The sequence below is a fragment of the Drosophila montana genome, unplaced genomic scaffold (assembly GCF_035044405.1).
Source record: "Drosophila montana isolate Dmon_TW-CO22-7 unplaced genomic scaffold, ASM3504440v1 contig_3029_1, whole genome shotgun sequence".
Lineage (NCBI taxonomy): Eukaryota > Metazoa > Arthropoda > Insecta > Diptera > Drosophilidae > Drosophila > Drosophila montana.
This window is the reverse complement of record NW_026997904.1, coordinates 391,352-404,274: the sequence shown is the minus strand read 5'-3', so window position 1 is coordinate 404,274 and position 12,923 is coordinate 391,352. Positions and strand designations below refer to the sequence as shown.

The window sequence follows — 12,923 nt, the reverse complement described above, 5'->3', positions numbered from 1 at the left end:
GACCGGTTTTTTGATAAGCGACTCTACTCAAGATTCTTCATCTAAGCTTTATGCGCATTTGTTATTCTCAGCGCCGTCATGTCGCACGGCTTGCGCTTTGTTTTCTGTGGGTTTTTCCTGCTGCTACTGGCCCTGGCCAGTGGCTACACAGTGCCAAAGGCTAAAATTGAGGTGTTCTACCCGAAAGGCTTTGAGGTATCCATACCGCACGAGGAGGGCATTACGCTCTTCGCATTTCACGGCAAACTGAACGAGGAAATGGAAGGTCTGGAGGCAGGCACTTGGGCACGTGACATTGTCAAGATGAAAAATGGACGTTGGACTTTCCGGGATCGCCAGGCCGAGCTAAAACCAGGCGACATTCTATACTATTGGACCTACGTTATCTACAACGGCTTGGGTTATCGCGAAGATGATGGCACTTTCGCGGTAAACGCATTCAGTGGCAGCACTCCAAAGCCCGATTCAACGACTGCGGCACCACCGCGAACGACAACTCCATCCACGGGAGACCCAGATTTCGACATTAGGTTCGGCGCTTGTGATCCTCCCAAGACGCATGTAAATGGCGTGCCGACTCGTTGCGTAAGCCAACTGATCTTTGTGGACGAGTTTAACGCTGGCAAGCTGGATCCAGCCAAATGGCTAGTGGAGCATCGTTTCTCTGGCGTTCCAGACTATGAGTTTAACATATACGTGAATGATGCACCCGCCACGTTGAAACTGGACAATGGAAAGGTTGTACTTCAGCCCTATTCAACGAAGCGCTTGTACAAACAAAGTTTGGACTCTAAGCTGGATCTAGGTAGCGAATGCACTGGCGAGAAGGGCTCTGCTGACTGTGTCCGCGATGCTAGGAACAGGAACAGGCCCGACAAGCTGCCGCCACTGGTGTCCGCACAGTTCTCCAGCAAGAAGAGCTTCTCCTTCAAATACGGACGGGTCGAGGTGCGCGCCAAGATGCCGCGGGCCAAGTATCTGGTGCCCCAGCTATGGCTGCAGCCCAAGGCCCATGTGTATGGCAAGGACGACTATCAATCTGGTCAATTGCGCCTTGCCTATGCCCGACAAACGACTGGGGGTCAGCTGGACCTTTATGCCGGAGCATTGCTCCATGCCCAGGAGCCGTTGCGTTCCACCAAACTGTGCCACAGGCTGGGCTCCAGCGGCAGCAGCGACGATTGGAGCGAGAGCTTCCACAATTATACGCTGGAGTGGACGCCACGACAGCTCAAGTGGTTCGTGGATGGCCAGGAGCTGTGCACCAAGGGCAGCGAGACTGGCGCATTCAGCGAGACGAGCGTCGCCAACAAAAGGCTGCCAAACGCGGATGAGCTGGAGAAGGGCACTGGCATTGCGCCCTTTGATCAGGAATTCTATTTGACCTTTGGACTAGGCGTTGCAGGATTCAATGAGTTCTATTACGACTCAGATAAACCTTGGCATGAAGCAGATCCCCGAGCCATGAACGATTTTTGGCACACTATTAAGCCAAAGCAGGATCAGTGGCTAGATCAGGCACAGCTGGCAATTGATTATGTCAAGGTTTATAGTGTTTAAATGTACAAGGACATCGTTTATATTAAACTCAATAGCTTGGCCTAATAATTATTAGATATACCTGTTAAAAATTTAAATTGTATGTTGAATTTGTAACAAATGTTTTTCCAAAGTAACCCAAAATTAGTTTTGCAAGCATATATTTAGGATTAAAGCATATTCCCAACATACTTTGTCAAAAATCAAATAAATAAATATATTCTAAAATAGGTAGATTTTCTGATAGGGGACTTTTCAGTTTGAAAGAGGCTAGATCTGACCGAAAAACAGCCAAATGTATCAAGCTACTATTTGTAGTTGCCAATTTGAAATCTCGATAGTTCATTTATAAAATAGGGTCACATTGCCCACATCGATAACAGAGTCACGAACAGCTGTGCGTCTGTTGCCCTTTCTCGGTAAACTTCCATCACTAGTGCTCACATAACCCTCTGCGGCATTTGCCCATTAGAAAAACACAAGTAAATGGAAATAGATTCGCATATAGATGTTTTTCTAACTTAAATCACGTTTCTCATACACAGCTGAACACAAAATGCAAATCACACGTCTTGTGCTGCGTCAACTTAGACGCCAAATCCACGTTCAACGTCAGTACAGTGTTGCTGCTCCGGCCGCAGCTGCAGCAGCTGAGAAACTCGTGCCACCAGTGCCAGAAGGTGCCGCCAAGCCACCCAACCCAAAGCTGGACAGTATCGTTAACAATATAGCCGCTCTTAATCTGCTCGAGGTGGCTGAACTGAGCACGCTGCTGAAACAAAAACTCAATCTGCCAGAGACTGCATTCGCGCCCCAGTTTGCTGCCGCCGGCCCCGGGCGTGCAGCTGCTGCCGATGATGAGGAGGAGGCGGCGCCCAAGAAAGTACAGACCTCGTTCAAAGTGAAGATGATCAAGTTCGATGAGAAGCAAAAGGTGGCGCTAATTAAGGAAGTCAAGAATCTGCTCGAGGGCATGAATCTCGTGCAGGCCAAGAAATTTGTGGAGAGTGCGCCGACCATTGTCAAGGAGGACGTTACGAAAGAGGAAGCCGAGAAGCTGAAGGAGGCGCTGGCCAAGGCGGGCGCTATCATTGAAATTGAATAAGCTAACTTTTTTCTACTATTCGGCACTAATGTCTAGATGCTAGTTATTTGTTGTAATAAAAAACTGGACAGCACATGCTGTAAACTTACCGGTATGCCTTGTAAAAAACATATGTATGAAATAACTGTTATTTGTGGCAACTTTGTTGCAACTTTCTACGGGGTTTCCTCTATAGAATTGACCACTTTTACCTTTCTGAATGAGTTTAGACATTAATTAGTAGCCGGCATATATATTAACTCGATGTAATTAGTGCGACTTTGCTAATTGAAGTCGTGCGCAGTGCCCACCACTAGGCGATGAATGCAGTTGCGGTTTAACAACCGCCCAGCGTTGCCACTGTAATGCGAATTGTACCGTTAAAGAGCTGTTACATCATCTGTAATGAAGCCAAGCTCGAAATAAGAGTGTTAACTATAAATAAATTCAAATTGAGCGATAAATTCAGATTTGGCTTTTGTGTTTGCACATTCAAACAAAAGCAAACAGCGCGCACTTTCTACGCTCGGAGGAATCATGCGACGATTATTCACGCGTGTACCGAAAATTATGTGCGTATATCTTTGGTATTGGATGCTGTGTATCACTTTCATCGACCCGTTGATTTGTTTGCTGTCATTTTGAAAATGTTTTTACAGAACCGTCGACTGGCTGTGCGTGAATGCTCCAAATATTTGCAGCCGCCGAAATAAACTCCACACGACTTGCGCTGCATTGCCCGCCCCGGAGAAATGTGGAGCGAAGGGAAGGCTGGAACAGCGCGTCGCCGTCTTTCAATTAGCACCTGCCGTCTCACCGGTGGCCCAGTAAGCTCCAGAGCTGCGGCCCGCCTCAGCTCAGTCTCAATCGAAGCATAGGCGCGTACAAGACGTTCTTTCCGCCGTGATTTCGGGCCTGAGTGAAAAACCGAAAGTGAATTGGATCGTTATTTTAGCCATGTCTGAGCGCACACATTCCACGCGTATTTTGGCCATTGTGGCCCTGTTCTTCAGCAGCTACATTGTGGGCATTTACAGCGCGGCCCGGGCCAGCAGCCAATTGCTCGACTCGGATGCAGCGCACAATGACAGTCGCTCACTCGAAGACAAACTGGATTTGCTGGACAAGGAGGCTGCGTCGGAGACGGGCCTGGCACGGAGCAGCTCGCGAAATCCTCGCTGTAAGTTTCCCAAGTAAAAGTTTAAAGCTTTTGTGCTCGTGTGTGAGTGCTGGACGTTTGTTTTGTCGTCGCCAGTCCAATGCATGTATGTGGGTCACATTTCAATTATCACTCAGTGGGCAGGTTCCGTGCTGAACTCTTTAGTCTTAGGCACACTCTGTGACAGCTTGGCAACTTACAGATGCCCAGTGGTACTTGGCTTCGGAGTTAGTTTGATCTGAACCATCTTCGGGATCAATTTGATTATATTAGACATAATCTAATTTATCAATCGAATTTTCTTGATTTTCTTTTAAAATAATTTCTAAAAAGTATGTATCGTATTCCGGACAGAAATAAAAGAAAGGGATCGAACCAGTTTTGAAAAAGAATCACAACGGGTTTTACTTGTGCTCAAACCGTTTAGGGATCAATTTGATTATAGAAGACAATGTTATCGTCTAACTTAACCAAGGCTATCCTTAGAATTTTCTTGATTTCTTATACAATTTTTTAATTGAAGCGAATATTCCAGCGTTCAATGAAAAATAAATAGGATCGAGCCAGCTTTGAATGAAAATCTTAAATGGTGCCTAGACCAAGGTCCAAATTGCTTATATTAGAGCATAACGCTCTTTAGAATATTCTTAGTTTTTTATAATTGCAATTTAACTAATCAGTTATAATAATAAAGTACCTTCTGAAACTTAACAGGGTTTCCCTTCTATACGATCGGTCGTTTTTCCAATGACATTTGCCTGGGCAACAATCTTCTGATGGGCACCTGCGTCATAAATGGAGAATGTACCGATAATAATGGCGTGGCAGCGGGCAGTTGCTCGACCATTACCAACCAGGCCATTTGCTGCATATGTAAGTTGACCTGAGTTTATGTTAAGACCCTCCAAAGCTGACCAGACGCGCCTGCTTTACAGACCAGCGCACTTGCGGCGCCAGCACCAGCTACAACAACACATATTTCTACAACAGCAACTATCCGGCACCTTTTTCCGGCGGCGGACGTTGCAGCATTGTGGTCACTCCGCCGGATTCAACCGTTTGCCAGCTGCGCATCGATTTTCTGGCCCTGTCGCTGGCTCCGCCAACCGGTGACGGTTTGTGCAGCACCGATGCGTTGACCATATCGGGTGGTGCCTCGCAGGTGCCCACCATTTGTGGCGAGAACTCCGGCCAGCATGTCTATGTGGACTTCAATGGCGTCGGTTCCATTACCATATCGGTGGCCACATCTGCCAGCTACACGTTCAACCGCCAGTGGCAGTTCCAGCTACGCATGATAGGCTGCACCTCGGCGACACTGGCGCCCGCCGGCTGCCTGCAGTATCACATGGGATCCTCGGGCAATATTGCGAGCTTCAACTATGTTTCCGCTGCCTCCTCGGCACTCAACTCGATTGGAGTGCAGGGCACACGGCAGTTGGCCAGCATGCGCTATGGGATTTGCATACGCAAGGCCACCGGCATATGCTCCATAACATACAGTCAGGTCAGCTCCGATGCGTACTCATTCACGATGACGAACGATGTGGGCGCCGTGGATCCCACGCTGCTGGCCACGTCCGCGGTGCAGAGTCAGGACTGCACAACGGATTACATAATTATACCGGCGCCCACGCAGAGCGGCACCAATCTGCCCAGCGACAGGTTCTGCGGCCTGGGCTTGGTCTCGACGACGAGTGCTGCGAAACCCTTTGTGGTCTATGCCGTCACGGATGCCAATGAGGAGATGGATATATCGAATCGTGGCTTCTACTTGTCCTACTCGCAAAATGCGTGTCCCGTGCTATAATTTAAAGTGTTTATGTTATATGGATGCCAACTCGAGATGAATAATCAATAGCAATAAATTAATTTATACAACACATTAATATTTTATACAAGTCTTAGTCGAGTTAACATATATGTCTGTCTAACAATATAGGGGTTTACTGTACATAATTTATCTAACAAGCTCGAGCAGGAGCACGATTAGAACTACGCGGCCAAACGAATTAGAATGTCAATTTCCGCCTCGAGCTCTTTGATCTGCAATTGATTTAAAGGATTAGCAAAAGCCAACCGTATATATATATTTAGATTAGAATGTAGACTCACCCGATTATTAAAATGCAGCTTTGTGGAACTGTCGGCCATCAGCTGAAAGGCCTCGTTGTCCACGCGCAGCCGATACTTTTGCAGCTCGTTGACCAGTTTCTGTAGCTTCTTCTTGTTCTCCTTAATCATTTCTTCGCGCTTGGCCGGAGGCATAGGGAAGTCGTCCTCGTTCATAGTGACGCCAAAGGAGCAGAGCGCGCCCGCTGTTGAGAAAAAGTTCAGCTTCTTGGAGAACTTGGAGTCCTCGTTCAGCAACTCCAGCTCCACGCCCCCGCAGCGCGTGAGCACCGCAATCTGAGCGAGATGACGACGCAGTATAATTTCCGCCTCCTCGTTTTGGGCAAACAGACACAATTTGGGTGAGTGGCGTTTGCTGATCTGATTGCGGCTCTTCACCTGCCGCACGGTCGTGCAAATGTTGACTATATCGGCGACCTCGGCCTGCAGCTTGGGGTCCTGATACTGCGATAGCTTCAGCTCAATATTGAGCGGCACATGCTGCAGCAGCTCGCCGGCAACAAAAGGCGTAAAGGGCAACATGGCCTGCAGGCCCCAGCTGAGGCAGGCGGTCAGAGTGGCCACGTGGACGTAGGCGCTGTGGCTGCGAGCTCTGATGGCCGCCTTGGTGGTTTCCTGGCAGACAAGAGCAGCATTAAGTGGTGCACAAAGTGAGCGGCTACATAATAAAGACTTACCAGGTAAACATCACATAGATTCTGATAGAAGAAATGCTTCAGCGCCGAGGTGGCCATGTGGAAATTATAGTTGGTTGAGCAGTCGGAGCATATGGACAGCGTCTCGGCCAGTCGTCCAATGATCCAGCGATCCCACATGTCGAGGTTAACGCCCTCCATGGTCTCAAATTCATTTAGACTAATGCCCAAAGATTGGGCCGAGCCCAGTGTGAAGCGCATGGCCTGCCAGATCTTGTTGAGGAACAGTTTGTTGGTGTAGCAGGCGGCCACATCAAAGTTGATGAAATGATTCTTAATATTATGGCTCAGCAGCGTGAAGCGCAGCGCATCCGTGCCGCACTCTTGGATGCCATTTGGAAACATTTTGGTCATGCCCATTGTGGATGTTTTCAGCTCCTTGGGGTTGATGATACCCGAATCGCAGGATTGCTGCAGTGCCGCCTTCAGGCTGTCCAAACTGGCGCCCTGTACGACCTGCTGTGGCGTCACAATGTTGCCCAAGCTCTTGGACATCTTTCGGCCTTGTGCATCGCACACGATGCCATTGAGCAGGATGCGATCGAAGGGCGCCTTGCCGGTTAGCTTCAGGCCCATCATCATCATGCGCGCCACCCAAAAGAAGAGTATATCATGGCCAGTTTGCATCAGGTTCAGCGGGTACTTCTCTTTATAGCTTTCATCGGGCCAACCGGCCACGGAGAAGGGCAACAGCGAAGAGGAGAACCAGGTGTCCAGTACATCTGGGTCTCGGTTCAGTCTTAGATCCTTGCTGTCCAATTTGAGCTCCGCCTTTTCGCGGGCAGTTTCTTCATCGACGGCGGCCACCCAGCAGCTATTGCCTCTGGTGTCAAAGGCTTGGTATGCGGGCACCTGGTGACCCCACCACAGCTGACGGGAAATGCACCAGTCGCGCGAGTCCTGCAGCCAGCGCTCCCATTCCAGCTCGAAGATGGAGGGCATAATTTGCAGTCGGCCGCTTTTCAGCTCCGACAGAGCTTCTTCGGCCATTGATTTGGTTTCGAGGAACCACTGTGGCACCATCATATATTCAATGATGTCCTTGGAGCGCGAACACATCGGCAGCTGCATCTTATGTGCACGCACCTCACGCAGCAGCTCCAGCTCCTCCAGGCGATCCACGATCAGATCGCGTGCCTCAAAGCGTGGCTTACCCTGGAACTCTGAATAGGCCTCCTCGATTTCGCCGCTTTCGTTAAACACACGGCGTCCCTCCAGCTTGTGGCGAGTGGCCAGCTCAAAGTCGAATTTGTCATGGGCTGGTGTAATCTTTACGGCACCAGTGCCGAATTCTTTGTCCACGCTGAGATCAAAGATCAAAGGAATTGTGTCGCCCCGAAAGGGATGCCGCAGCTTGACATCGGCTCGGCTGCGGTACTTGCTGTAACGTGAATCGCCCGGGTTCACAGCAACCGCCACATCACCCAGAATGGTTTCGGGTCTTGTGGTGGACACGACAATCTCCTCGGCCGTGCCATCCGCTTCGGTCTGGCCTTCAACTACGCGATAGGCAATGTCAAAGATGCGTCCGAAGAGCACATTATGGTCGTAGCCGGGCACGGCAAGTTCAATAGGCTCCTTCACCTCCACAGTTTCCACTTCAATGTCGGAGATGGCGGAGCGCAGGGCACATGACCAATTCACGAGCGAGTTGCGTCGCTTGATTAATCCTTCGTCGAAGAGTCGCTCAAAGGCCACATTTACCGCATGCGCCTGCTTGTCGTCCATGGTAAAGTACTCGTGCTCCCAGTTGAGCGTGCAGCCCAGCTGGCGCAAATCCTGCACAATGCCAGCGCCCTTTTCTGCTTTCCATTTCCACACCTCCTCCAGGAAGGCTGTGCGCCCGATTTCCTGCCGTGTTGTACCCTTGGTCGCGGCCAAGGTGCGCTCCACTACCACCTGTGTGGCAATGCCGGCATGATCGGTGCCCGGCACCCACTCTACCTCGTAGCCCAGCTGTCGTTCCTGGCGGGCAATCACGTCCTGCACGGTGGCATTCAGCGCGTGTCCCAAATGCAAATTGCCAGTTACATTTGGAGGCGGCAGTATCATGCGGAATATGCCACGTTTGCAAGAGGCGAGCGCCTCCTTCTTCGGCACCTTCTCACGCGCCCAATATGCCTCCTCCACTACCTTTGGCTGGTAGCCCGGCGCTAATTGTAAATCGGCGCCTGAGTTTAACTTTAATTAGCCGGCGTTTTTCTTAAATGAAAATATCATTGAACTTACCTTTGGGCGTGGTATAGTAAAGCGTGGATGTGACATTTAGCAATTTTGGCTGGCAAAGGTGTTTGTGTTTGACTAAATTACGGGTAACTACTTTAATAATTTGCATTATTCCAATTCCGTGGGCCTCAGCAGTTGTTGTTATGTCAACTGGTAGGGGCAGTGTGTACACGATGTTCAAAATTTAACAATATTCATAAATACAAACAGCTGATTGCTAGAGCTGAGAGCGATAGTTGTTATCGATACCAATTCAAAATGAGCCCGCCTATATATATTTGAATTCAAAATGAACCCGCCTATATATATTTGAAATATTTTGTTGTCAGTTATTTTCGTTTTATTGATATTAACTGCATTTTGTAATTGCTTTCGTATATTTTTGCGTATAAAAACGACCAAAGAGAAATAGAAAAGAGATCATATATGCAACTCCCGTAAAACTAAGCCATGGCTGGTACTCACACCTGTATACAATAGCCTGAGCTCCCCAAGCCAGCCCCAGTGCAAACTGCAACAGCTGCAGCACCGTTAAATAGCGTTTCCACCATAGATATGGGTATAAGCGAGGTCCCAGAGCGCTCAGTGAGTAATATCCATACATAATGATGTGCACAAACGAGTTCATCAGAGCCGGAACAAAGGCTGCAAGCGATAGACTTTAGCAAAATACTTGTATAAGCTACATAACTTACTGGAACCGGTGGGAATCCATTTTATCACTATCCAGCATATAATAAACATGCTGCTGTGATGATAAACGTGCAAAAAAGTCAGCTGTGACCACTTCTTGCGGAGTATAAAGAAGAAAGTGTCGGCAAACTCCAAAATCTTTGTTATGTAGAACCACCAAAACGCCGACGCAATCTGTTGATTAAGGTGGGCACCGACAAAATTTTCACTTCTGCGAAGTGGAACAGAAATATGCATCAACTTACACGTACTTCATGTGGATCATAGCTCACTTTGCAAGGCTGACACTGGAAGTTGTAGTTAAGGGCCCGCGATGCCGTGTAGAGCTCGAGGCAAATGTGGGCGTTGAGCATGGCCATGAACAAATTGTAGCAGAACAATGGGGCACGCAGCTGAAACGGCTTGCGACTGCAACGGGTGCATCATGAATGAAAGAGAATATGATGGTATTTAAGGGTGCTGTTTGTATTCCACACTCTCACACACACACATTTATACGCACCTGACCATCCATTTGGGCGCAAAGTGCACCAGCAGCAAGTACAAGGCCAGCAGAGCGGCAGCATTCCAAGGCGATGCCACCATCGGCCAAGATTGTGTGCGCTCATCCGCCAGCTCGGCAAACGGATAACTGTCCAGCCAGCCAGTGGACGACATAACCTATCGCCTATCGTCTAGGAATGCCAGTGGGAACTAAGTGTGCCAGCTCGTTGCACGCTGGCTTTTTATTATGTTGGCCTGGCCATTGATGCGTTTAAATGCCGGCTGTTCGTTTAAATACATATTTGGACTAGTACATTTTCTTTTCTTTAATTAAAAACCTTTTACTTGACCCCTAGACCGATTCAAGCGTGAACAAATTTAAGGGTCACAAGATGTTGTCGCAACTACTTAACCTTATGACTATGTTATATTTATTGGGTCATAGTTCTCTTGGTGAATGATTAAAGCAAAGTAGGTTCCACATTGAAAAAACCATCATGTTTTATAAGCATTTATAAGATCGCTTCAACTCTTAAGACACATAAAGCCTATACTCAAAGCATGCAAAGCTGCAGGGCTTATTTGAATTCATGAGAATCGCAGAGTAGGGCGATAGCTAAAAATACGTTTTTTGTATGTTATTTTGCAGCGCAGCGAGAGCAGTTATAAACAATAAAGTAAACTTGGTTCGCGTCTGAAATAAGAGTCCACAAATGCTTACATATACACACACAAACATATGGAAAACCATACAGACATACACAAAGAGTAAGTTTTAGCTGGTCAGCGTTCAATATTCGGTCGCCTGCCAAGTTTTTATCTGTAAATTTCAATTATTTATGGGCTTAAAACTAAATTGTAACGATTGAAAATAAAAATACAAGTACCGAATTTTGTAGATTTATAGTTTTAATTTAATGAAGATGAGTTTTTATTTCATTGAGCTCAGGTTTGGGGCAAGTTAACCTCTTCATTGAGCTAGTGCAAACGTTTGATATATAATAAAAATATAGTTATCTGTAGTTTCTAGCTGCTGTGGCCCCCAAAGAGTGCAGTCGGCGGAACAGATGAATAAAACGTGAAAAGGCACAAACGTGAGTGGAAAATTAAAAGCCAAATGTTAAATAAACATTTGTCCAAGCAACACTGAGACTTGCATTGCCAAAATGCGCTACACCCAGTCAGGTATTTCAATTCTGAAATGCAGTTTACAGCTTGACAACATTTATTGTACCCAAGACTTGCAATGCTTCCCGTAGACAAAAGGCAGCTTCTGGGGCCGCTAAAGTATTCGATGCATCCAACGGGGACACGGCGGGGTGCACAAATAGTGGCAACAACAGGGCTTGCATTCGACTTGGCCATCCTGGCTCCGGCCAAGTCCTAATGCTCTGCCAGCTTTCGCTTTGCCAGCTGTTGTACTTTTAGCGTCTGCGTCTCCCTCTCCCTCTCCGTCTCCGGCCCCTTTGGCCCTTTATTTGTACTGACTTTGGCTCCATTTTCTATTATTGTTTTCTTTATTTGTATTACAGTACGTGTCTGCACCTAAGGCACTTTGTGCCCCCTCCTCTCTACTCTTCCTCTCTCTCTCTCTCTGTCATCCTGCTTATACTTGGCGACCACTGCTGGAGCAGCTGCGTCCAAAAGTTGTTAGTCAAAGGGTTAAGCATGAGAGCATTATACATTCTCATATTTTATTTCTAGCTGCAATATAACGCGTTACAGGAACAGCTCGCAACTTTTTTTATCGGTAAGAAAAATGTGCCTTAAAGCAGGAGTCAATTTTCATTAAAATAATGTCACAGTTGTCAGAGCCTCAAAATAGCATTTCAGCATATGTGTGCGTGTACGCGTGTACGCGCACTCAGAAAAATAAATAAATGTACTAGAATAGCGTGAAATTGAGTGTTATTTGGTTGAAATTGACATACAAGGAAGATTGGCGAACGTTTTAGGAGCTTTATGGACTAACTATCTTAAAAAAATATCAAGCGAAAATGTGAGGAATTTTATTGCATACGATACAGTCCATTTCTGCCTAGCAATTGGGATATATAAACCCCAAAATTCTATCCAGTTTGGTTAACTAATATATATACCGTACTGTAAAATTGTAGCTAAGAAAATAACTAATATTCTTTTAATTTTTAATGAATAGTAGAAAAAGGTTTTCGCCCAATTGCCTTATTTTTTGTGTGAATATCTAACAAATATTTAAAGCAATGAGGCTTGTTTAAAAACTTTTTTCGTAGTGTATGCATGCATCTGCCCTGTGCCCACGCCCACCGCCCTCCGCCCACCGCCCACTGTGCGGTTAACCGCTTGGCTTTGCTTATCATTGGGCAGAGGAAGCTGCACACATGCCTCAATGTCCTGCGGCAGCGCTTGTCCTTTTGTCATCTGTGTGCGTGTGTGAGAGTGAGAGTGTGTGTGTGTGTGTGTGCTTATATATGCGTGTAATTAAGTTAGTGTGATTGCTATAATTCTCGAATTCAGGGCCGGAGTTGAAAGGTCGCACAACAGCCTCACAAGTTCGTTTGCCAAACAAAATAATCTAGTTCCATGCTCGTGAACCGTTTGGAACGAGCCAGTTCAGCCATCCAAGCGAGAATTCATTCACATTTTTGCGGCAATGCCAACATTTTTGATAGATTTGCACGATGTGCTCATCACCCAGCTATAGCTCGTTCTGCAGCGTTAGTTGAGGTCCCTTGTGGTTAGGGCTGTGGGAAAGAGGGAAGGAGGGTTCAGTTGGTGGGGGGGGGGGCGTGCCAGAACACGGGCCAGTCAATTTGAGTTTATCGCGCCGACATTGTCGTCCTCTGTTCTCCACGTGAGTTATTAAATAGATTACAGTTTTGTGTTTGGGGGCTTTGCATATGCACAATGTGTCAGCGAACATGTCCTGCAG

At 47.2% G+C, this 12,923-nt stretch overlaps 5 protein-coding genes across 6 annotated transcripts; 3 read left to right on the top strand and 2 right to left on the bottom strand.

Annotated features, from left to right (window-relative positions):
* Window positions 1-30: 30 nt before the first annotated feature.
* Window positions 31-1,769, top strand: GNBP3 (Gram-negative bacteria binding protein 3). Its single transcript, XM_064685184.1, has one exon. It carries the CDS (start codon window positions 79-81, stop codon window positions 1,558-1,560), a length of 1,482 nt encoding a protein of 493 aa, XP_064541254.1. The 5' UTR covers window positions 31-78; the 3' UTR covers window positions 1,561-1,769.
* Window positions 1,770-1,866: 97 nt separating this feature from the next.
* On the top strand, window positions 1,867-2,732 carry mRpL12 (mitochondrial ribosomal protein L12). The gene is made up of 2 exons (XM_064685188.1): window positions 1,867-2,021; window positions 2,085-2,732. Exon 2 carries the CDS (start codon window positions 2,096-2,098, stop codon window positions 2,642-2,644), a length of 549 nt encoding a protein of 182 aa, XP_064541258.1. The 5' UTR covers window positions 1,867-2,021; window positions 2,085-2,095; the 3' UTR covers window positions 2,645-2,732.
* A 274-nt stretch (window positions 2,733-3,006) lies between these two features.
* LOC135430497 (uncharacterized) lies at window positions 3,007-5,671 on the top strand. 2 transcript variants are annotated; one of them, XM_064685185.1, is made up of 4 exons: window positions 3,007-3,195; window positions 3,283-3,803; window positions 4,497-4,655; window positions 4,718-5,671. In XM_064685185.1, exons 2-4 carry the CDS (start codon window positions 3,581-3,583, stop codon window positions 5,590-5,592), a joined length of 1,257 nt encoding a protein of 418 aa, XP_064541255.1. In that variant the 5' UTR covers window positions 3,007-3,195; window positions 3,283-3,580; the 3' UTR covers window positions 5,593-5,671. The 2 variants fall into 2 exon arrangements, with proteins under 2 accessions (XP_064541255.1, XP_064541256.1); XM_064685186.1 differs by having other exon boundaries at window positions 3,007-3,210.
* On the bottom strand, window positions 5,651-9,065 carry ValRS-m (Valyl-tRNA synthetase, mitochondrial). The gene is made up of 4 exons (XM_064685182.1): window positions 8,840-9,065; window positions 6,593-8,781; window positions 5,898-6,530; window positions 5,651-5,828 (listed from the first exon to the last, which is right to left on the bottom strand). Exons 1-4 carry the CDS (start codon window positions 8,943-8,945, stop codon window positions 5,778-5,780), a joined length of 2,979 nt encoding a protein of 992 aa, XP_064541252.1. The 5' UTR covers window positions 8,946-9,065; the 3' UTR covers window positions 5,651-5,777.
* A 120-nt stretch (window positions 9,066-9,185) lies between these two features.
* On the bottom strand, window positions 9,186-10,442 carry LOC135430492 (very long chain fatty acid elongase 4-like). The gene is made up of 4 exons (XM_064685178.1): window positions 10,032-10,442; window positions 9,775-9,937; window positions 9,532-9,703; window positions 9,186-9,481 (listed from the first exon to the last, which is right to left on the bottom strand). The coding sequence occupies exons 1-4, from the start codon at window positions 10,184-10,186 to the stop codon at window positions 9,186-9,188; spliced, it is 786 nt and encodes a 261-aa protein (XP_064541248.1). The 5' UTR covers window positions 10,187-10,442.
* Between the last annotated feature and the right edge of the window lie 2,481 nt (window positions 10,443-12,923).